A 22,575-nucleotide genomic window follows, 5' to 3' on the forward strand; every position below is an offset into this window, starting at 1 on the left:
CATATACGGCTCCTTGAATAATCTAAGTAAGCGTCAGTTTTAATTTACCCATCACACATTTCTCCTTCATTCGTGTTTTGCTGTATCATCGACGCATTATCGGTGAATGTTCTGGGTGGTATTCATTCATTTAGAGAACAAGCTGTTCCGCATTGCTCGCGGATGCGGCAAACTTGTGGGGGATGGGCTGCAAATCTTCCACCAATTATATTATCGGTTCTTACATCCTGGGCGTGACACAGTGGATTATTCCGGTTTATCATTGGTGCTAATGGTTTGTAGTCAAATCAGGTGACATGTGATTGGCCCAAGCCCCGGCTATATAAGCTGTTCTAGAACCGTCGAACATTCTCTCTTCTAGACAAGGCAAAGCAGGTTAAGGCACTCCAGCTCTCTTACCGGCATCTTCATTCATCTCGATTTTCTCCAACTTGGTATGAAAAGCTCTTTGTTCGGTTTTCCTCGGTTTTTGCTCATTTATGTTATTAGTTAAGTTTACCTACAGTGTTGTGATATTTTAACCGTTATAGGGTTGGTCATAGACACGTGTATATAATATAATTTTAAGAGATAACGTTACATTTAGTTGGTTTTCTCAAACTGATCAGTTTCCTGATGGGCCGAGCCGTTAATGATTCATTTATTGTGATTTTGACAATTCTTGTGTATTTCGTGGTCCGTAACGTTAAATGTTTCTCCAGTAACACATTTAACGCTGTTGTGGGATTTTTAATTTTTCGAATTATTGTACATATTTTCTAAATGCCATATATATATATATATATATATATATATATATATATATATATATATATATATATATATATTTTAGTGTCGGCGCCTCGTGTAATCTTATCACGTGCTTAGTCGGTCACTTTACACGGCCATTTTATGTCGGATATCCTATGCGGTTATTTTTCATAATTCCACTACATGTATATCAAGATTGTTTCCTAAAGCAATTTTTTTTACGTGTGAATCCTTGTACATTTCTCAACACGATATTAGATTCCGGGTTTGACTATAGAATGTTCCAGAAGCCCAACCACGTGGTGTGACGCATATCCGCGTGTGCCGCCATGATTGGGCCTCTGATTTCACAAGCATTTTTTTAAGGGACTTTTTTTAGGTTTATTCTTTGTTGTATTCATTTTGTGTTCTCTTCCCCTCCCCAGACAAAATGTCGAAGGGACCAGCCGTTGGCATTGATCTCGGGACCACCTACTCCTGCGTGGGTGTTTTCCAGCATGGAAAAGTTGAGATCATTGCTAATGACCAAGGAAACAGAACCACACCAAGTTATGTAGCTTTCACAGATTCTGAGAGATTGATTGGAGATGCTGCTAAAAATCAGGTCGCTATGAATCCCACCAACACAGTCTTTGGTAAGTGCTTTATTTCAGAACCAGTTTTAATTTATTCTTTTGTGTTCGCTATGATGAAGTTGATTCCTTGCCATTCGTAGTTTCCACCAGAGGTTGAAAGACCAAAGATGGCCCAAGTACCTTCCTTGGATGTCTGAGCGATAGCAATGATTTGTTTCTTCTAATTCGATTAAGACGTCTTTAACAATCCCCTTTTCCTTCTATAGATGCCAAGCGTCTGATTGGCCGCAGGTTTGATGATGGTGTTGTTCAGTCTGACATGAAGCACTGGCCTTTCAATGTCATCAATGACAATACCCGTCCTAAGGTCCAGGTTGATTACAAGGGTGAGACCAAGTCATTCTACCCGGAGGAAATTTCCTCCATGGTCCTTGTAAAGATGAAGGAAATTGCTGAAGCTTACCTTGGAAAGGTGAGGTTTTTACAGTTGACATTGCTTTATAATGTAGTCTTTGTAACATGGCTTCGCTATGATGAAGTTGATTCCTTGCCATTCGTAGTTTCCACCAGAGGTTGAAAGACCAAAGATGGCCCAAGTACCTTCCTTGGATGTCTGAGCGAACTCATTTTAAACTGCCTTTATTGATAAGTCTTCCATGTGGCAGTTTTTAACCATCTTGTTTCTTGCAGACTGTTTCCAATGCTGTCGTCACAGTCCCTGCCTACTTCAATGACTCTCAGCGACAAGCCACCAAAGATGCTGGTACCATCTCTGGCTTGAATGTTCTGCGTATCATCAATGAGCCAACTGCTGCTGCTATTGCCTATGGTCTAGATAAAAAGGTTGGTTAAGCTTGTACTTAAATTTAAAAATAACTTGGTTGTAATATTTGCTATGATGAAGTTGATTCCTTGCCATTCGTAGTTTCCACCAGAGGTTGAAAGACCAAAGATGGCCCAAGTACCTTCCTTGGATGTCTGAGCGAATTTACTTGGGACCAGTCATTGTTTCATGATGAAATGGGCTTTTAAAATTCAATTTCTATGTTTACAGGTCGGTGCTGAGAGGAACGTCCTCATCTTCGATCTTGGTGGTGGAACTTTTGATGTGTCCATTCTGACAATTGAAGATGGCATCTTTGAAGTCAAATCCACTGCTGGAGACACTCACCTGGGTGGCGAAGACTTTGACAACCGCATGGTGAACCATTTCATCACTGAATTCAAACGCAAGCACAAGAAGGACATCAGCGACAACAAGAGGGCTGTTCGCCGTCTTCGTACCGCCTGTGAGAGGGCAAAGCGCACCCTATCCTCCAGCACCCAGGCCAGTATTGAAATCGACTCCCTCTATGAGGGTATCGACTTCTATACATCCATCACCAGGGCCCGCTTTGAAGAGCTCAACGCAGACCTGTTCCGTGGCACTTTGGACCCCGTCGAGAAGTCACTTCGTGATGCCAAGATGGACAAGGCTCAGATCCATGACATTGTCCTGGTTGGTGGCTCCACTCGTATTCCCAAGATTCAGAAACTGCTCCAGGACTACTTCAACGGCAAAGAGCTCAACAAAAGCATCAACCCCGATGAGGCTGTTGCCTACGGAGCAGGTTGGTGGTATATTGTTTATTTTTGTTCCAATATTTTCGCCATGATGAAGTTTATTCCTTGCCATTCGTAGTTTCCACCAGAGGTTGAAAGACCAAAGATGGCTTAAGTACCTTCCTTGGATGTCTGAGCGACTGCTTTGTTCATGCTCTGGTGTTCGCATATTGCCTAGATTCTTATTCCCCATCTTTTTGTTTCAGCTGTCCAGGCCGCTATCCTCTCTGGTGACAAATCTGAGAACGTTCAGGATCTGCTGCTGCTTGATGTCACTCCTCTATCTCTTGGAATTGAGACCGCTGGTGGAGTCATGACTGTGCTCATCAAGCGTAACACCACAATCCCAACTAAGCAGACTCAGACTTTTACAACATACTCCGACAACCAGCCCGGTGTGCTCATTCAGGTGGGTAGGAGTGCTTGTTTTTCTATTTAGCTGGTTGAATTTATAATTTTAGCATGTCATCTCTTAATGTGTTTCTATATTCCTTACTCTAGGTCTATGAGGGTGAGCGTGCCATGACCAAGGATAACAACTTACTTGGCAAGTTTGAGCTCACTGGAATTCCCCCTGCACCTCGTGGTGTTCCTCAGATTGAGGTCACTTTTGACATTGATGCCAATGGCATCATGAATGTTTCAGCTGTTGACAAGAGCACAGGAAAGGAGAACAAAATCACGATCACCAATGATAAGGGTAAGTATCTTATTTCTAAGTCCCTGAATAGTAAATTGTGGAAGGGATTTCAGATGATTTAAACTGGATTTCTATTTCAGGTCGTCTCAGCAAGGAGGACATTGAACGCATGGTGCAGGAGGCTGAAAAGTACAAATCTGAGGATGACGTGCAGCGTGAGAAGGTGTCATCAAAGAATGGTCTGGAGTCATATGCTTTCAACATGAAGTCCACAGTGGAGGATGAGAAATTGAAGGGCAAGATCAGTGATGAAGACAAGCAGAAGATCCTTGACAAGTGCAATGAAGTCATCACCTGGCTTGACAAGAACCAGGTATGTTTACAGTGCAGACAATTAGATTTTTTTTTTTTTTAATACTGCTTGTTGGTAATCTGGGCTTTTAAATTATTCTTAATTGCATCTCCATTTAAACTTTTAGACTGCTGAGAAGGAAGAGTTTGAGCATCAGCAGAAAGAGCTGGAGAAGGTGTGCAATCCCATCATCACCAAGCTGTATCAGACTGCTGGAGGCATGCCTGGTGGAATGCCTGAAGGTATGCCCGGTGGCTTCCCAGGTGCTGGCGCTGCCCCAGGAGGTGGTGGATCCTCCGGCCCAACCATCGAGGAGGTTGACTAAGCCATTTCCAAAGCTACTCTGCTACCTCCATAGTTATGTTAACTGTTACCCTCTGTAGTTGGACTCCTCTGAAATTTCTTGTTGAAGTTTTGGAAGACTTCAACTTTCAGAGAGATTGTTGAAATTGATAAAAGGGATTAAGTGATCACTTATTTCCAGATAACTGAGAACATTTTCTACATTAATCGCACAACCTATTTGTTTTCACAAATTTTCCAAATGCCTTAGTGCTTGATGTGAACAAATAAAATGATTACTTCTTCCCAATGCTGCCTTTGTTTGTTTTTGGGTCTTTCTGGTTAGATCTTTCTCAACATGAATATGATTTATCTTAAATTGAGTTATTTTTACCCACCTCAGATAAAAATGGTCTAGTTTTATTCAAGCAGTCACATTGTAAAATTTACAAATACTATGGTAGTTTATGCTTAAAATATTTTTTTTTATTCGGTTTAATGCCACATTCACTGCTCTCTACCCACTTAAGCCCAGACACTTAAGTTTTAGAAAAATAAAACTGCCCGTTATGGCCAAGTTGATATACACAGATTTGATAGCCCCATTTCAGGCCAGTAAATTTATCAAATAATTATATACCACCAGAAAATACACAATATTCCTATAAAGGGATTAGTCTGTAATTTCTATTCTTCAACGTTATTTCTAAGGCTTAACTGGCGAAAAATAAAGTATCACAGACCACATCTGTAATGTATCTGCTTGTTCCACACTCTTTGGCCACAAGGTGGTATTGTGAGTAAATGAAGCCTTTGCTGAAAAGCTTCATAGGGCTTCATCTCGCCACCACTAGTAGTAATGCTTACAGAATATTTATTCAAATTTTCCTGTTGTGAAATGCATTTACGTATGCGGTAAATAAAGATATAAGCGGATATGGTAGCAAGCTCATCCACATAAATGTCCCTGACTGCATGTGATGTGCAAAGCTCTGCTTTGTGGACGCGCTGCTCAATTTAAACAATATGAAATGGCTCGCCCACTGTCCGGACAGAACGAGGTCCAGATCCGGTTTTGGTTCACTACCGCCACCAACTGTTACGTGTGTGGAGCGCGTCATTCACTAAAGCCACACCAAATAAATAGGAGAGCATACAGAGATAGCGCAAGTAGAACCGAGTTCAACAAAATGCAAACAAATAGTTTATTTCTATAAATGGTATATAAGTGTATGAAGTTGGGTATCATGTTGTTACGATTCCGGTCCGCCCATTCCCGCTGACATGATATCCCACTTCGAGCACCGTTTCAGACGTTGAAGAACCCAAATTCCGATGTGCGCATGCGTTGAACAGTAACCGTAACAGCCAAGGCGTTGAGTCTACGTTTCCATAGCAACAATTTAGTAAACGGAAGCTCTCGACAATAATATACTGTATGACATGTAGTTAACAAGTAAATCGCACTTATCTATGTTTTTTTTTTCTGAAGTCATTTGTTTAATGTTTAAAAATGTCAAGGAGGCGATGTATTATTGTCCGCGTTCAAGGAAGTTTTCGTAGTTCATGGACACGCGGGTAAAATGACAGAAATCAGTCAAACATCAAACGAAGCGTATAAGGAAAAAGAATTAGAGCTCAGTAACTACGTGGATAGCTAAATAAACGGAGGTCGAAAAGCAGTTCTTTAAGACTGTGAATCCTAACTTTATAGTAGCCATGAAGACAGTCATATCCGAGCAACAGGGCCATCAAGGTCATAAGTCAAACGTGAAATTCAGCATGCTTAGAGACGCTAGACACGCTACTCAAATGGATGAAGCGCCATCTTTACCGATGCTGTGGGACTCGCTTGAATCAGACACTGAGAGTTTGGTGCAAGAAAAGACGTACCAACGAGAGCTTCAGATGCGTATTGCGCAAGACGGTGACTTGCCGTCCGCTGAGAAATCCAAACAGGGGTCTGACCGAGGGGGATCACAGTACAGGGATGGTCTTCACGATGAGCCACTGAGGTAAAGGCAATCACATGGTATAGGGACAACAGACATGTATGGTTCCTTTAATTGGTTATGGTTATGTGGTATTTTGTCGTTAAAAACTTGACAGCCTACAACATATATTTTGTGTTACACAGAAGAATGTCTATGTCTGTACCCAGCACACTCCATCTGGCTTACGTCTATTTTACGCTGCATTTACACCAGCAAGTCATCTACAATACATTGTTTGCTCATCTGCAATACGTCTCGCAGACGTCTGAACATCTGTAATACGTCTGCTAAAGATCTGGAGATATGCTGCGTAAAAACATCTGCTAAACATATTAGAAAGAGCAGCTTTACATCCATTCTAAATCATAAACATCTAACAGACATCTTCTAGATGTCTATATGACATCTGACAGCAGACATCTCCGAGACGTATTGCAGATGAGCAAACTATATGTATTGTAGATGACTTGCAGATGTAAATGCAGACATCAAATAGACGTAAGCCAGATGTATGTGTGCTATCAGGGTATTGACTATCCGAAACATTAAGCAGACTAAAAATTCATGCACTAAGGACAGTGACTTCCAAACTGTCATTCAGGTACGGTGGGGGTCAGCAAGCATTTTTATATAAAAGACTAAAGTAACATTTAATCTGAGTTCCTGTATTTCTCACAGCGTTGAATACACACAACTGAGTTAATGGCAAGTTTAAATATGGCCCACTTAAATTATTCACTTTTGCTGTCCAACGTGAGTGGGCATCACACCTTTGCCTTTTAGAATTAGGCCTAGCTGTACGTATTGACAAAAGCCATGTCTTTTCCGTGATGTCAATCCCACAATCCACCTTGCGAGCTGGACTAAAAACATGCTTTCTAAAATAAGCCAGTAGAAACATATGCTTATTTATATTTCTAAAAACAACTGGAAATATACTTGACTATGTACTATTGTACTTTATCTGTATTGTACTTTAATGAACTTATTGCCTTCACCTTTCATGACAGTGTATACGTATTTGTGAATGTGTGTTCTTTGCACATAGACTTAAATGCTGTTTTGCAAGTCACTTCATACACTGTATGACTGATTCTTTTATTAATTGTTTTATTGTTTTGTGAAATAATCCATCTAATGTAAGGGTCTTTGTGCGAATTCAGTTAGGTTGAGTGATTTAATATATAATATTTTACAAGTTTAAATACTTAATTATGAATGTAATCTATGTTTGTGAGTGCACAGAAAGATGTTTATGTTGAAGGAATATTCCATTGTATAAACACTGACTTTAGATTAGCATCACTTTGAATGATCTGAAAACATGATTATTAATGTCCTCTCGGCATGTTAGGTGGATGATTCGAAAACAGGCTAAACAAACAATGGCAGTACCTGAATATGACTAAATGAAACACATCACTAACAAAATGATTATGAGCTTCATGGTTTAGCCGCTTAGCAAAAGCTGAAACCACTGACAGCGTTTATTTACTTGTCTAACAGATAATGACAGTCTTTTAAAATGATGTTTACGCTTGCATTTTAATTGAGCTGAAATACCCACCAATTTTTGTGCTTTCCAAACAAGTACCCTCATTTAGGGGAAATTAGATTTTTAGTTTGCGAGACATTACCACAATAAGGTCTCATTCAGCAGTCTGTTAAAAAGCAGTTGCTTTGTTGTATCTGAATGGAAGAGCTCTCTGCGCTGTAGAAACACAGATTGCTGGAATCTGAAGAGTGGATCACTGCATCTGCCTCCGCTCCTTTATCCCCATCCCAACTGTTGTGTCCTCCACTCTCTCTCCGAATCTGTCCCAGGGAAAAAAGGCGAGGCATTTGTTTAATTTTTTTGCAGACTGATAGTTCATATACTGAAGAGTCACTTAACCCCATGCAGTTTTTGTTCATTATGGTCAACAAAGAGGTTATTGTAAAAACTGAAGCGAAGCATTCCCGCATCATATTTTCACGTCCAAGAACGAAATCCTCCGAATGAATGGAGTGCCGCAATATTTGACATAATCTTTTTGAACCTAATAACTACCCATTTAGTTTTTTATCCACTCCACCGTGCACATTGTCTTTAAAGAGACATAAGCATCGCATTCAGAACAAAATGAGCTGGGAACAATAGTCTGTTTTCCTGTTGGATTTAATTTTGGCACGTTTATATAAGCATGAGAGGGACTTTGCATATTCAAAAAAAACCTTTCCCAGCTGTGCGGTCTCATAACATTCTCATGACCATGTCAGTGGGATCATTACTGAGCCATTCCTTGCCCTTTTGCCCTCATTGGCTGAAGTGCCATGCATCCAGGCAGCGTTGTATTTGGCATCATGGGACGTGAAGAGCATCTTGTACTATTCAGAGGCGCACAACAAAGAGGCACTCTTCTAATTATTTTAATGAGATCTTTTCATCCAATGATGCTAGGAGCACATTAGGTTGTAGTTTGAACCTATTTCATATGTTTGAATTTGCCATTTGCAAAACTATCCCCAAATTGTGGTCTTCAGACCCATAGTCATTAGGGATAAGGAAAGGCGGCGGCGCGGGGGGAGTACAACACGCTATTACCGTTTCATTACACACGAGAAGTGTAGCCGATTTTTTCCTTGTGTTGTGATGGCTGTTTCAGGCATTTATGCTGTCTTACTGACAATGCCAAAGCACTCAATGAGACTTGCTCCTCTCCTAGGTTTAATGCTTTTTCTAATTATTTATGACTTTTTAACTGTTTTAATTCAACAGGCAAACAGACCCTGAAGATGAATATGCCGACCTGCGCTACGATCCGAACTGGAGACAGAATTTGGAAAGTGCTGAGTTTCTTAACCAACTAAAAGAGAGGCTTTCTCTTGACTCCTTTGAGGAGTCTGAAGATAGTCTTGAACCTTTGGAAGATGTTGCAGGAGGTCGAAGGCAAGAATATACTGTTGTCAGTAATCAACTCGCATCGGAGACGGATGCTGCCCTGTTTCCGCAACCTTTGTCTCCTTTCCACCTACACCCACAAAAGGAAACATCTGGTCAGGTAGATTCTCTTAACCTCTCTGTCTCCAAACGTCCTCGCATGAACTCAGACCGCACACCGCAGGGTGACAGGGAACACCTGAAACAAAGATCTGTCACTTCCCAGAAGAGAAGCTATCAAGATCCTTTAGCTGTGAATCCGGTCAATGCAAGGGAAGATATTGTGGAGCGTAACAAGACTACACTTGGTATCAACACACATAAGCAAGGGTCCTACCTACGAGCTCATCGGCAAAGAGATCAAAATGATGAAATAAAGCAGGTAAGTGTATTTATAGATATTTGGAAATAATCATTTGAAAACAAATGATGACCTTTTACTCATAATTAGGCGTCTGGTGGTAAGATTTGGCCTAGAATAAAAAGGTTGCAAGCCTTCAGGAATAGACTGTAATCTGTGTTTCAGACACTAGAGGGTGAACTAACACAGCATACCGTCTCTGCTTCTTTGAAATGAGCAATTGACTTGTGTAGGCTGTTTAGTAACAATTGCATATTTTTACAGAATATATGATTTTTCTATATTCATAAACTAATTATAAATAAATGTCTGAATTAAGTTCATGCCTTTATTATTTTGGGTACAAATCATAATTCCTTTAAATAATTACACAATATTCAAGACAATTTTTACATTACATAGTTTAGAAATAAAAAACACAGTAACAATGTGTAGTATTACTGAACAAGTAATAACGTTTTGATCATTTTTATAGGAGTGAACTACTTTAATCTTTTTAACAGACAAGCCAGATTTGGTTATAAATGAGTTTGTCCCCCCATTGTGTTTTTTAGGCACAACAAAGGCTATATCATATCTTACATGACCTGACCTCTCTCTTGGCTCTTTTTTAATCTGAATAAGTGACCTTCTTGTTTTCATTGCACTGCCTTGAAGGAGACTGTACTGCCTGTGTCACGGAAATTAATTTGGCAGACACACAAACACAAAACACACACACACACACAGTCTTCAGATGGAGCAGAGAGAACAGACCGAGTCATGCCTGCCTAGTAGTGCCTATTATGAGTTGATCTGCACAACAGTGGCTGCTAAGAACATCAGAGGGGCATGGTTACCAATAGACTCTTAGTTATCAGTGCACCTGGCCCAGGGTATAATTGGCAGGGTTGGCTTGTCTGCACACTGCGACTTGTGTGTATTTGCTACATTTAAGACCTTACCCAGCCCATCTGAGCCCAGTCCCACCTTAATGTCTCACATCAGCTGCATTAGCATAGTGAAGAGCCGTTAGCATTGTGACACGGTAAACAGAGCAAAGCTCTCCCGCTTTCAGACCGTGCCCCCCGATTGCGCCAGCAGTGCCCTGGTATGAATTCAAAGCATTGTCTTTTTAGTAAGAATGATGGTGCACCATCAAGTTCCGTTTAGGAGGCGGAATTGTTAGCCGTAAAGAGGCAGCTCATTGGAAAATGTTTTATTTTGTGTTATTTTCTCATTCCATAAACAGAAAAACTACAGTGAGGCGACATCAGGGTTTTCCACATATTTAAGACTGTATGAATAAATGTGAATATCATGGTGATTAGATAACTGGTAATGATTCGGAATGGAAATGATAGGATTGATGAATAAACATGTTTTGATGTCAGTTTTGTTTCAAAATGGGAGATAGACTATGGGGTGTAGGCCATAATAACAGTCCAAGCTTACAAAGGTGACTTTTGCAGTACAACATAACACAGTAAAGAGCGATCGAAATGCTCCCATTTGGTTAAAGGTTTGCTTCTTCGATCATTTGCCTCAACAAGAGAGCACAATCCTCATGCCTCACATTCGTTATGTAGCTAAGCGTCCGTTCATAAATTCGATACGCACCCTTTACTTTAACCCTTTTGTACGTTTTTGCAGTCCCGTTTTTCTTCAAAGGGAATAAAAAGCCCCTCAGATCCCATCAGTTTTTCTCATCATTACCTGGGGCCTGTCGGAACACGCAGTTGGGTTTTTAAAAAGCCACTATTTACTCTTTCACAAACCCCTAACTCCCGATAATTAGCTGTGTTATTAAACGTACACAATTTCATAATGCACCAACTTCCTACCGGCGTGTGTGGGAGCAATGATGAGCTCCAGCAGAGACCCCTTTGATAAAGACAGAAGTAGCCGTGCAATCTTCTGCCATTGCACTCAGCCCCAATCCCTCGTCATCTCGCAGACCCTCACTTCAAAGCCAGAAACATAATGTACAATCTCTTAATAGCTCTAGACCGAGGCTCCGCGGCTCTCTGGCACTGTATACCCTGCCTCAGTGTAAACACCTAATCAAGATTGCTTGGGCGGTCACAATAGCAACCAAATGCAATTCAAGAATTGTGTCCCTTTGAAGTCTTCATCGCAAAAGCTGTGTTTCCCAGTCTTGAGGAAAATGGCAAGCTCCGATCGCCTGACTTTGTTGTGCCACGTCTCGGCCCAAGAGGCAATTACGGGCCCCAATTTAACAGAATAGATTTTACGCAGTTTATGAAGCTCAAATGCAATTTTGTTTGATCATTTCCTCAATTTGATTGAGATTATTAAAATGGCGGACAAAAGGCAACGGTCGTGGATGGGGCAGAGGTTGTGGCCTGCTGCGTCTAAGAGGACGTCAAGAGTAGGTTTGTGATGTCTAGATACTCACACACCTGTTACAGTACGGCTCAATGGCAACTCTGCTGAAGATGACACTTGCCCCAAACAGGCAAATGAGCTGTTGCGTGGGATCCTCTTACAATACCTTCTTGTTCTAATAGATATTTTCATTTATAATAATTGTTTTTATATTCTGCCAATCCATGTATTTCCAACGTGATCTCATGAGAATTTGTAGCTATTTTACAAGGTTGCTAATTCGTATGAATTTCCACAATGTGAATCATACTAAAATGCACGATTATTAGAAGAACGCAATAATGTCTTCACCTGTAACAACAGAAACATCATGTGGCCCAAACTTAACTTCTGGTAGACCTCTGCAAAGAATCAATAATAAGTTACAAGTAGATTCAATTTAAAACAATTAATATAAAATAAAATATTATTTGTAAATGAATAAGAATTAAAATTATATATAAGAAATTGTTATATTTTAATAAAATCTGAAGTTAAGGGTGTGCGTCTGATGAAACCATCTGAAGCTCTAACCTCACCTCTAACAAGAAGACTGCCAAACCATAACTCGTGCAAAATCAAATTGTACCGAAATGTACAAATAAGATTGTATGAATTAATATGAATAAGCACCTCGTAATATAGTTACAGATTGTGTCATATTACTGCATAAATAAATAAATTTCTCCCCCATTATGAGTGTTTTTATATTGTGGTAGTTCACTGTATTTGCAACCTGATCTCAGAGGAATCTGTACTTATTTTATAAAGTGGCTAATTCAAATAAATTTCTTACAATGTGACTTGTACTTAAAAGCACGATTATTAAAAAAAGGCAAATCTAAACCTAACCAGGTGGAAAATCAAATAAAACGTATACATACGAATTCTTACATATTAGCCACTTTGTAAAATAATTACGAATTCCAATGAGATTGTGTTGGTATTTTTGCATAATTTTCTTTATTTCACTAGTTCATGTTGGTGGTGTTTAAAAGTCTTCAGGCTTATCGGTACAATTAAATAACTGTCCGCTTAATAAGAGTGTCTCTTATTTAGTTCCTTGTGCACCTGGCCTTTTGCTAAATAGATGGACCAGCGTGGCTGCCTGTTTATTGATGGATATGTTACAACTCAATCCACTCACTGCTGCATGTGTCTCTTTGACCTTCCCCTATTCACGCTTTCAGAATTAGCCACATGAATTCAGGGACGCCGCTAGCTGTCAATACCATCGATCAGCGAGAATTGTCCTCAGCAGCCAAAGTGACTGGAAGTTTACTAAATGATTTTCATTACGGCATTAGCCGCGGATATTCTGCCTCTGAACGGGTACATTAAGAAAAATTGAGAGAGTGCACTGATGTAACGTGGGCGTATCCAGTCACTTATCTTCAAAACGCTCGAGAGAATCATTTTAAAGAGAATCAATAGGCTTCTGCAACTGTGTTCGGTGACATATGTAGGTCAGCAAGGGGAAGGCGTCATCCATAATTGGGAATGAAAAAGTTTGATCATGAAAAGTAAATTTGAGATGTTTTATTTTCCAGAAATTCAGGGTCGCGTTATTTCACAGGCGAGCCTACTTTAAGTTTATTTAATACTACAGAATTTATTTACTGGCTTTCAACTGCATTTCAGCTCTGGAAATTGCAGGTTTCGAGTAGGTGGATGTTTGTCACGGTTGCGTTTTCACCAAACACTGTTTCAGCGTGTAATTTATCGCCCAGGCATTTCTTCTCATGCTCAGAAATGTCTTTGTTTTGCTCTCACAGAAAGCCGACTCCGTTGTTGGCGATCAATACCTGAATATGAATGTGAGAGAAAATAAACGTGTTTTATTGACGCAGCAACGGGTGGATTGTTACGATGAGGTTTATCAACTTGTCGTCTCTTGTCTTCTCTTCTTCTAGCCCAGGCGAACCTCCTGTGGGACTATCAGCACCTGCAGCCCAGAGAGTCAAGACAATGCCCGGGATCCCGAGCTGATGTGGCTCCAGAAGGCACAAAAACTGAAGGTAGAGCACCTGATTCCCGCTCACTTTATTGATTCTAACCATCTCTTTCTGTGCAGACGTAGGTGGGTCTGCTTGGCACAATCCATTGCCTTAATGCATAACGGTCTGCAAGGGCTTCCTCTCAAGATGAAAATGTCTACACAGTGGGCACACTGTCAGCCGGGATTTCATTTCTGCTGTGATGGACGCAATTTCTGATAGAGTTGTTCAGGCACAATGGAGCCTCTGAAATATCTTGAAAAGGAGCCTGTGCCGAGGAAAGAGGAGGAATGGAGAAGGATCATTATTTTGAGCACTTGAACGGTCACCTTAATGCTGGCAAGCAGAGGAGTGTAAATATTTTCCCATTAAGCATGGTGCAAGCTGGTGTCGGCTAAATCAGAGGCATTACATGCTGAGGCACAGCCCCAGACCTCACAAGAATAATGTCCGTGGGTCCCCTGTGCATGCCAAGCCCACCACAAAGAAACATTATATAAATGCTCCTGTCTCACTTTTCTCTTGGTTATGACAATAGCCGTGAAGCCATGGCTATATAAAGACATATCTTTGCTCGGCGGAATGGATTCTTTCAGCCATTGCCCTAGCATCTGACGGTTTTGTGGAAACCGTTGTCATGGCATGAATTTATAATTTATTTGATTTATATGCAGCATTTTTCTGTGTATCTCATTTTACAGAAATGGAGTTTGAAATTGGATACTGAAAGGGCCCTCATCATATTTGGAGAGATTATTTCATTTATGCTTATATCAGCCGGTTTTTGTCTTTATATAGGAAATATAGGAAATATCCAATAATGCAGAGTTCTATTTGAAGTTGGGTTGGTCTCTGTGTCGTTTGATCTCAAAAGAATTTAATCCCAGTCAACATATGCATAATATTTTAAATTAGTTTTATGGAAATATAGAATACATTTCTTTCATTACTAAATTTAAATTCTATTTTGAAATATGATTTTGAAATAATTGACTGAGAGAATAAAAAAAAGCGAAGCCAATAACATCCCACATGGCAACTTCTTGGCTATTGTTTACAAAACATCCCAGGGTGAGACCTAAAAAACTAAATGAACAAAAAACAGAAGTACATTCTAAAGGGTGATTGCATTGAAAGTTCTTAAATAAAACTATTTTGATTTATTTAAGATTTTACAACTTAATTTCCATGGTTGCATTTGTGTTATTTCATATTCGTTTGGAATATATCAATACATTATTTTAAATATTAAATCTATATGTGTGTTTAAAAATTATAGACATTTTCATAAATTTAAAAAGTATTTAAAATAGATAAAATATTTAACACATACACATACGAGTATATATATTCATACTATTCATTTTTACCCAACAGCTTAGTCATAAAGAAAGGAAAGATCCAAAGAAGAGAGAGAGAACCAACAACCATTCAGATCATCTCAAACCTCAAGTTCCTGAAGCCAAGTCCAGACCTAGTGTGCACCTTAAACCACTTGCTGAGAGAACCATCAGTGCTGATCATCTACCGCAAGCCGACTCTGAGGATCATGTCTTTCTTGATCCTCCAGTGGCCTTTAGCTACTCCCATGACCTTGCATCTCATTCCAATGCTGCCCCCACTGTCAACCTCAACATAAACCTCCACTCACCTGCCAATCCCTCACAGCCACTGAATCTTACTCAGCAAAAGACCATTTTTACCCTTGTTTCCCAAGCGCTTCAATGGGAAAGGCCTGATCTTTTCAACCAAACCGTTGTGCAACCGGTTTATCCATTTCACCCCTCTGTGCCACTGAATGCAATAGGGCAGATGGGTTTGGCCCCACAATCATCTATATCATCTCCCGTCTCCCACACTGGAGTGGTACACAGGAAATATGCTATAGACCGAGATGCTACTCAGGGCATAGAGAAGAGGCATGCTGGTAAACCTTTACTCAATGCATTTGAGAATGCATCGTTCAAGAATCACAACACAATGAGGTACAATCACTCTTAGAATGAAAACATACTTTACACCCTTACACAAATGACAACACTGCCATGACATTGGTTGAACTGAAATTAAACAGTATAAGATGGGGATTTTCACAAGTTTCCTTTAACATGTCTAGAGTACCCTTCTTGCCTTTTTTGTAGGTTTTTACATTTTATTCTGAACACAATCAAACACATTGTGCTTTATGTTTCTGTAGGATACCAGTACTAAGACTGCCCACACCCTCCGAAGCAGAGACCAGCCACTATCCACCTGAGCTTATGCCCACTGATGAGGGACCCTTTGTGCCCCATTCACAGATCTCTGGTGCTTACACAGTGCTTCCCCCTATAGGCAGATCTAACGCCCGTGACACGGAGCTCTGTTCTGATAGATCTGAGCAACAGCTGAATCCAATCCACAGAAGCAGCTCAGAAGGTTACCTCTCACAAATGGAAAGACACAGACAGCTGAAGGCGAAAACAAATTATAAGGTGTGAATGAGTTTAATATTCAGTCATTTTGTGTTTATTCTTTCGTATATACATCTTACTGCTTGTATGAGAGTGTTCAGTGTTTGATTTAAACCTATAGTAGTTAGCGAGAAAGCTTAATAAAACATGATAATTGAAAGTCCTTTCTCTTTGTAACCATCTTTAAGTTGCCACGACAGCATCTCAATGGGGCCCATTGCAGATGTAACAATTATTGCCGGGCCGATTCAGACAGCAGGTTAATTGTATAAGTAATTGAAGACACTCTTAATTGCAATGAGATGATGATATAAGGCGCGGTCACAAAGACGATATTGAAAAGCGTTAGAGGATAAGGTGATTAAGCAGCACCCCCGTCTGTGCAGAGCAGGCCTGGTAAGATGGTGATTTGCATTAATGATGGTCTCTTTGTCCTCCAGCACCTTGAGCGATGTAGGGGAGTCCCTTCAGGAGCAGGCGTACTCCACTGCAAAGTGCGATGGCCGCCGTAGCCGTTTACACAGAGAAACCTTTATGGGATGAATAGTGAACCTGGCGTACTGCTTCCCATAAATGTCAATATGCAATGATTGATTCTAAGTGATGCTTTTGCATTTTTTTTTGTTTGTATGCAAAGTCACACCAAAACAGATGTTTTTCGCTTTTTAGTCATCCCCTATAGAAACCTCATACAGCACTGTTGAGTTAGTCAAGTTCTTGTTTGATAACTTTGTCATTCTATGCTCACGAGTGAATCCTCAGTGTTCCATGAACATATGACAATTTAGGGGTCATTATGTCATAGAACACATCCACTTGATGCCGTGCTCGGATTATGCGGTTCTTACACCGTAAAACAGATTGGTTTCCTCGGAGAGACCCGCTCTCCTCACCTTATTGCGCCCGCCATCATGTCTCACAGGATTATGGGATAAATTTGTAAAACAACTAGTGTGGCAGACCAAAGGGAAGTAGATCAGAGTAGACAACAGCCGCCCTGCCGTGTCCATGACCAATGGCTGCTCCCGAACAGTCCTGAGAGCCTGAAGAAGCCGGTCTGATCTGACCTGATTAGCGCTTTTGTTCGGGACAGCTTGTTGCATGAGTGCACCTTAGACATCCATAATGGATTAAGTGCGTACTACTACTAACAGAAGCTTCTCACACAGTCTTCAAACCACAGTTTTGTTGTCCCATCATGGAGTATGCTTTCATGCATCAGATTTTGATGACTTTGTGCACAGCGTTTGAAATTTCTCGTCTGTGTTTTCTTCTAAGCCTTACACAATGAAGGACTTTACAAACCTGAGACAGGAGTTGAAACTTGGAGGCCTTGGACCAACAAACACAATACCAGAAGCTGTGGTAAATACTCACTTCAGATTGAATAAAGACTTAAGCATCTGACAATATTGATAAACAGTGTTGTTTAATGTTAATAATTTGTGCGGCGTTACATGGGAGAGACTCAATGGATAATTGGTGCTCTCCTTGTTGAATATTGATTTAGCTAATCCCTAATTGCTATGTCCAATTGTCAAGTGTGGCCGTGTCTCAATAACCCCCTCTTTTCATTTGCTCATGAATTTAAAAGACTTGTGTTTCCAAACATAATGGAAATGGTTCAACCAATCTAACGTGCATACCTCTTAAAAAGCAAGCGACATATTCCAGCTCCGTTACGTCAGGTCCACATCAAATTTTCACCTAAAATAACTGTTTTTGCACAGCTCACCGCCTGAAACGCGTTAACAATGCTTCTAGAGAGATGATGAGTTTTATTTGGTTTTGTTTGCCGCTATTGAGTAGCTTCATGGAGAGATGTACAAAGAAACAGAGGGGCCTTAGGGGAGAAATGGCTTAGGTAATTAAACCTCTCTTTTGTAATCTTGATGCTTTTTCTTTCACTGCTGTCAGGCAGAGAAAATTAGACGACAGAAGCTGTATTCAAATGTGATCCGCGAACAGAACAAGAAGATAAGTAGGATTCCCTCTCTGTCGGCCAAGGACCCAGTGGGCAGTGACAACAAGGACACAATTCCCAGGAGAAAGGTGAGAGAATCTCATTCTGAAAACATGATCTGTTTTTAAATCCGTAAATTACATATTTCGCATCCTTTGTCCAGAGTCGTTTACATATACATTAGTGTGTATGTCATATTTGACGGCAAACTTTCTTAGGGCTATTGTTTTTCAGCTTGCTGTATTTAGATTTTTTTGTGAGATTACATTTATTTTATTTGCTCAGGCATTAGAATATGCCAAAACTATTGCGAAGCCCAAAGCCCCTCCAAAGACAAACGACCGACCCAGAGAGAAGTACCTGAGCATGCAGGCTCCATATCTTCAGGAAATGGACCCAATGCAACTGGCCACCATTGAGATGCTGAGACGACACGAGGAAGAGAAGCGGGCTGTGGCTCGCTTTAAAACCATTCAAGCCATCTAGATTCGCTTCACATTATAACTGTATCACACATGTGAGTTGCACTTAGAAGAATTGCTCAACAGTTAACACTTGTGTTGTATATGTGTGCTGATTGTGTTTAATGTATTTTCGGCTGTAATCCTCCTTTGCAAAGCACTGAATGTGGAACAGATGTGTAGCATGAAATAAACTTTGTAATAATTCCCAAAACAATGTTTAGATGTAAATAAGTCTTGAATGAATCGCTGTGGGGTTTTGTCGCAAAGCTTTGCATTATACTGCTATTTTCCCCTCGTTTCAATAGGTCTCTGTGCACGAGAGCGCCGATCTCTTCAAGCACACCTGGATGCACCGTTAACCCAGCGTAACGTGCCTCTTTCCGTCAGTTCCCGGCTATTAGTCTGATTATATCCACTTTCGCCTGCCCTTTTCTTTCACGGAGAGAAAAAATAGGTCAAATAAGGATGACACTTTGAAGGCTCCCTTATTAGGGCCCGCAAACTTTTTTCTGTATTTTAAAGTGATAATTTTCCCCCTAAAACAAGCTCAAGCACCTATTTCTTTAATGGAAGCTTTAGATCGTTATCAAAGAGCTATTTACTCCTATGTAATATTTTAATTAGATTATAGCCTCTATTTAACCCATCATGTCTGCTTTGATACTCGCTGTTTTCAACGTTACGCCTCAGAGGCGAGGCTAATAAATGCTGGACCTTTTGAATTAATGAGAAATGCTGCCTTTCCAGACCGACTCTCTTTGCATCTTTTTTTCTCTTTCCTGCCATTGAAATCAGTTAATTGAAGGGGTCTCTCTCAACCGCACATGAAGGAGGTTGAATTAGCATCCCTTTTTACGGATTGGGAGACCGAAGAAGCCTTTGATCTGCGGACAGTGCTGGAGAAGGCGGCAGGCCCCTGAAAATGAGCTGATGGCTCTGCTATTAGAGCGACATGCAGATGCGTCCATGTGTTGCAAAACGCTTAATCTTTTAATTGATCACCTTCCGCACGGCCTATTCTCTTCGCGTGTTTTATTTTGCCCGGCTTAATCAGAATCACGTTTTGAAAACGACATGAATTGCTTTTCAAAGTATGGAAGTGTGCCACACACCCGGTGTAGTAAAACAAGGAGGCTAATTACCGTAAACAGTCTCAATTTGCGCACTTCCCGTATTAGAAAATTTCGAGTTTGAAAAATTGCTAGGCTACCTCACAATATTTTCAAATAAGCTATAATCAAAATACATCAGCCTCAACAACATTGTTACAACAAGTTTGGGAAACAACAGTGTTGCAACTAATAGGACAAATATGCAGCGAATCCATGCGTTATAAACATGAATTTAACATAGCCTACAATATATATATATATATATATATATGAAGGCTTTAAGTTCAAGTCTAAATTGATGTTTGAAAACAATGCCATCAATGCTACACATAAGTTGCCACCCAGGATTTTATTTTTCTACTTTGACATCTTTGCTGCACGTTTTTTTACTACCTTTGTTTCTTTAAAAAATGCATTTTGTTACCCAGTTTGGGTTATTATTGGCCTCATAAAAATAATATATACATCTAGAAAAATATAAAATACTACAAAAACAAAGAGCAGAGCTGTATCTATAAATGTTTTGGTAGTTTATATGTAAATGTATAGCCGAAGTGTGACGCAAATAGCTTGTAATGAGACATCACTTCTTTTCAAAGACCTATTATTATTTTGTTGATTGTGGTTATTTTTGTAGTAATAATGACTGTATTCGTTTCGGTAATTTAGTAAACGAAATAATTTTTATTCGAATTTAAAAATATTTTAGAATAAGATGAACAATTCTTAATTGTAATATCCAGAAATGTGCGAGGCAGAACTCCTTAATCATTTTTGAACATTCAAAGCACTTAAACCTGTAGACCTAAAACATAAATAAAATAAAACCAGGCACAGCTGATTAATTTAAGAATCGTCTTAGATATTTTACTCAATGTACATTTTATATACATTATTTGATTTTACAAATGACAAGTCACAGTTTTAGGTTTGATAAATATGTAAGTCAACATGCCAATATCGTCGTCCTGCGAAAGTGCTAAAAATGTGACACTAAAATTGGAATGGAAATTGTTACATCTCTTGAATGATTATTTAACAAGTATTATCATAACTCTATTTACATATTGTCAGTACATTACGTACTATTCGTTTCACATTTACAAATATGGTCAGAGGATTCAGTCACAAAGCCAGTCTGTTGTTGTCAATAATAATAATAATAATAAATACACATGCTTCATTGTTTAAGATGTGTCCAGATTTCATAAGCGCTTGAAGAATTAAATTTGTTATTTTCAAATGAATAAAAAAATTGTATGTCATTTCCTATCTAAAAGATTGTAATTAATTTGTACACTTTTCATTAAATGAGATTAAACAATACTATAGTATATGTTCAGGAGAGCAAATGTCATCCTCAATATCGACATCATCTTCATTTTCATCCAGCGTGTATCTGTCCGGACTCATGCCGTTTTTACCGTCTTCTGTACTTTTCTCGTGCATTTCACTGTCGCTCGCGGTGTCCAGTGATCGGTCTACATCGTTTGGATTTTTCTGCTCGTCTTGTGTTTTCCTCAGCTGTTTTTTATGCTTCATCCTCCGGTTTTGAAACCACGTCTTTACCTGCGCAATGTAAACAATTTATAAGCCTCAATGAACCCTTCGTTTTCATAAACAATGTTTAGACCGCATTCAATTCTGCAGATTATGTCTTATAGGATATACAGAATATTTAGTGTTAATGTTAGTTTTACCTGTGTTTCTGATAGACTGAGCGCCGTAGCCAGTTCCACGCGCTCAGGTGTGGAGAGATACCTCTGGACCTCAAATCGTTTCTCGAGTCCGGATAACTGTGAGTCTGAGAACACTGTTCTTGCCTTTCTGCGTCTGCAATGTTTCCCTGGTAATTCTGGGTGATGCTGAAATAACGCAGGCATCTGCATTCCTTTTGGAAATTTAAAAACAACTCTTAAAATATTATTTTATAACATGCATTTATTGAAAACAATCTGCGTGTAAGCTTGATGCCTGTTTATATTTTAAAAATGTAAAAAACATGAAAAATAAATAAGGAAATCATTTAAAATATACTGTTTTCTTAAGACTGTATTATTAATAATAGTTTAAATGATATTGTTACTAAATCAATAAAATATCATACATAAAATCTATAAGGATTTTCCTATTTTCTTGTACAAATTTGTCAAAAATGAACATTAACAGTGTAACAATTTGAACTAACATCTAGGCCTGCGTACTGTTTCTGTTAGTCTGGTGATTTGTTGTATTTTATTGCACGTTTCCATCGCCATATTTTATATCCACATTTTATATACAATGTAAAACATTTCCTGTCATTTCTGTGGGACATATTTATTTACATGAAACCTAAGATACAAATGCAGATGAAAGCTACTTACCAGAAGTGAAAAAGTAAGGATGATGTTCAGGTTTGTGTAGCGGATGATGCGGATGAGGAGCCAGTATTGGTGTAGGCATGAGAGGATATCCATATTCTAAAAGAGGCATCCGTGAAGCCAATGAGTTTGAAAAGGGCGACGGAAACACATCTCGCAAAGGTTTAGGTTTATGTAGTAAAATGTCTTCAATAAAGAACGACGTTGACCTTTGAGACGGCATCTGGGGGATCGGAGATGTGTAGTTCAGATTCATTTCGAAACTTTTCTTCAAAACCACAGGCAAAGCGTTCAGTCCGCGAGGAGTTTGGTACTGTCGGTGCCGCAAATCAAAATTGCTCAGTTTGTCCCAGTCTTCAGGACCTTTAAAGCAGAAACGT

General features: G+C 39.5%; 3 protein-coding genes and 4 non-coding genes across 9 annotated transcripts; 6 read left to right on the forward strand and 1 right to left on the reverse strand.

Annotated features, from left to right (window-relative positions):
• The first annotated feature begins 282 nt into the window (after positions 1-282).
• hspa8 (heat shock protein 8) lies at positions 283-4,511 on the forward strand. The gene is made up of 9 exons (XM_056736419.1): positions 283-434; positions 1,176-1,385; positions 1,592-1,797; positions 2,016-2,168; positions 2,380-2,935; positions 3,134-3,336; positions 3,429-3,627; positions 3,708-3,940; positions 4,047-4,511. Exons 2-9 carry the CDS (start codon positions 1,181-1,183, stop codon positions 4,242-4,244), a joined length of 1,953 nt encoding a protein of 650 aa, XP_056592397.1. The 5' UTR covers positions 283-434; positions 1,176-1,180; the 3' UTR covers positions 4,245-4,511.
• On the forward strand, positions 1,431-1,526 carry LOC130412560 (small nucleolar RNA SNORD14). Its single transcript, XR_008905373.1, has one exon. It is a non-coding gene; the product is annotated as a small nucleolar RNA SNORD14 (small nucleolar RNA).
• LOC130412561 (small nucleolar RNA SNORD14) lies at positions 1,851-1,946 on the forward strand. The gene has a single exon (XR_008905374.1). It is a non-coding gene; the product is annotated as a small nucleolar RNA SNORD14 (small nucleolar RNA).
• Positions 2,216-2,311, forward strand: LOC130412562 (small nucleolar RNA SNORD14). The gene has a single exon (XR_008905375.1). It is a non-coding gene; the product is annotated as a small nucleolar RNA SNORD14 (small nucleolar RNA).
• On the forward strand, positions 2,972-3,067 carry LOC130412558 (small nucleolar RNA SNORD14). Its single transcript, XR_008905372.1, has one exon. It is a non-coding gene; the product is annotated as a small nucleolar RNA SNORD14 (small nucleolar RNA).
• Positions 4,512-5,493: 982 nt separating the features above from the next.
• Positions 5,494-21,677, forward strand: jhy (junctional cadherin complex regulator). Of its 3 annotated transcripts, XM_056736261.1 has the most exons (10): positions 5,494-6,216; positions 8,954-9,236; positions 9,342-9,497; positions 13,757-13,861; positions 15,218-15,825; positions 16,038-16,314; positions 17,572-17,658; positions 18,211-18,345; positions 18,542-18,773; positions 21,548-21,677. In XM_056736261.1, the coding sequence occupies exons 1-9, from the start codon at positions 5,921-5,923 to the stop codon at positions 18,740-18,742; spliced, it is 2,148 nt and encodes a 715-aa protein (XP_056592239.1). In that variant the 5' UTR covers positions 5,494-5,920; the 3' UTR covers positions 18,743-18,773; positions 21,548-21,677. The 3 variants fall into 3 exon arrangements, with proteins under 3 accessions (XP_056592239.1, XP_056592237.1, XP_056592238.1); XM_056736259.1 differs by having other exon boundaries at positions 8,954-9,497; XM_056736260.1 differs by lacking the exon at positions 21,548-21,677 and adding an exon at positions 19,026-19,453 and having other exon boundaries at positions 8,954-9,497.
• bsx (brain-specific homeobox) lies at positions 19,600-22,575 on the reverse strand. Its single transcript, XM_056736265.1, has 3 exons — positions 22,199-22,575; positions 21,533-21,723; positions 19,600-21,401 (listed from the first exon to the last, which is right to left on the reverse strand). The coding sequence occupies exons 1-3, from the start codon at positions 22,449-22,451 to the stop codon at positions 21,159-21,161; spliced, it is 687 nt and encodes a 228-aa protein (XP_056592243.1). The 5' UTR covers positions 22,452-22,575; the 3' UTR covers positions 19,600-21,158.

Source organism: Triplophysa dalaica, chromosome 22 (assembly GCF_015846415.1).
Source record: "Triplophysa dalaica isolate WHDGS20190420 chromosome 22, ASM1584641v1, whole genome shotgun sequence".
Lineage (NCBI taxonomy): Eukaryota > Metazoa > Chordata > Actinopteri > Cypriniformes > Nemacheilidae > Triplophysa > Triplophysa dalaica.

Coding starts and splice junctions, on each gene's coding strand:
- jhy (XM_056736259.1), top strand. CDS start 5,921: ATGAAGACAGTCATATCCGAGCAACAGGGCCATCAAGGTCATAAGTCA. Junction 16,315..17,571: donor AGGCGAAAACAAATTATAAG/GTGTGAATGAGT, acceptor TTTTCTTCTAAG/CCTTACACAATGAAGGACTT. Junction 17,659..18,210: donor ACACAATACCAGAAGCTGTG/GTAAATACTCAC, acceptor CACTGCTGTCAG/GCAGAGAAAATTAGACGACA.
- hspa8 (XM_056736419.1), top strand. CDS start 1,181: ATGTCGAAGGGACCAGCCGTTGGCATTGATCTCGGGACCACCTACTCC. Junction 1,386..1,591: donor TCCCACCAACACAGTCTTTG/GTAAGTGCTTTA, acceptor TTCCTTCTATAG/ATGCCAAGCGTCTGATTGGC. Junction 2,936..3,133: donor GGCTGTTGCCTACGGAGCAG/GTTGGTGGTATA, acceptor TTTTTGTTTCAG/CTGTCCAGGCCGCTATCCTC.
- bsx (XM_056736265.1), bottom strand. CDS start 22,451: ATGAATCTGAACTACACATCTCCGATCCCCCAGATGCCGTCTCAAAGG. Junction 21,724..22,198: donor TCCTTACTTTTTCACTTCTG/GTAAGTAGCTTT, acceptor AATTTCCAAAAG/GAATGCAGATGCCTGCGTTA. Junction 21,402..21,532: donor TCAGTCTATCAGAAACACAG/GTAAAACTAACA, acceptor TACATTGCGCAG/GTAAAGACGTGGTTTCAAAA.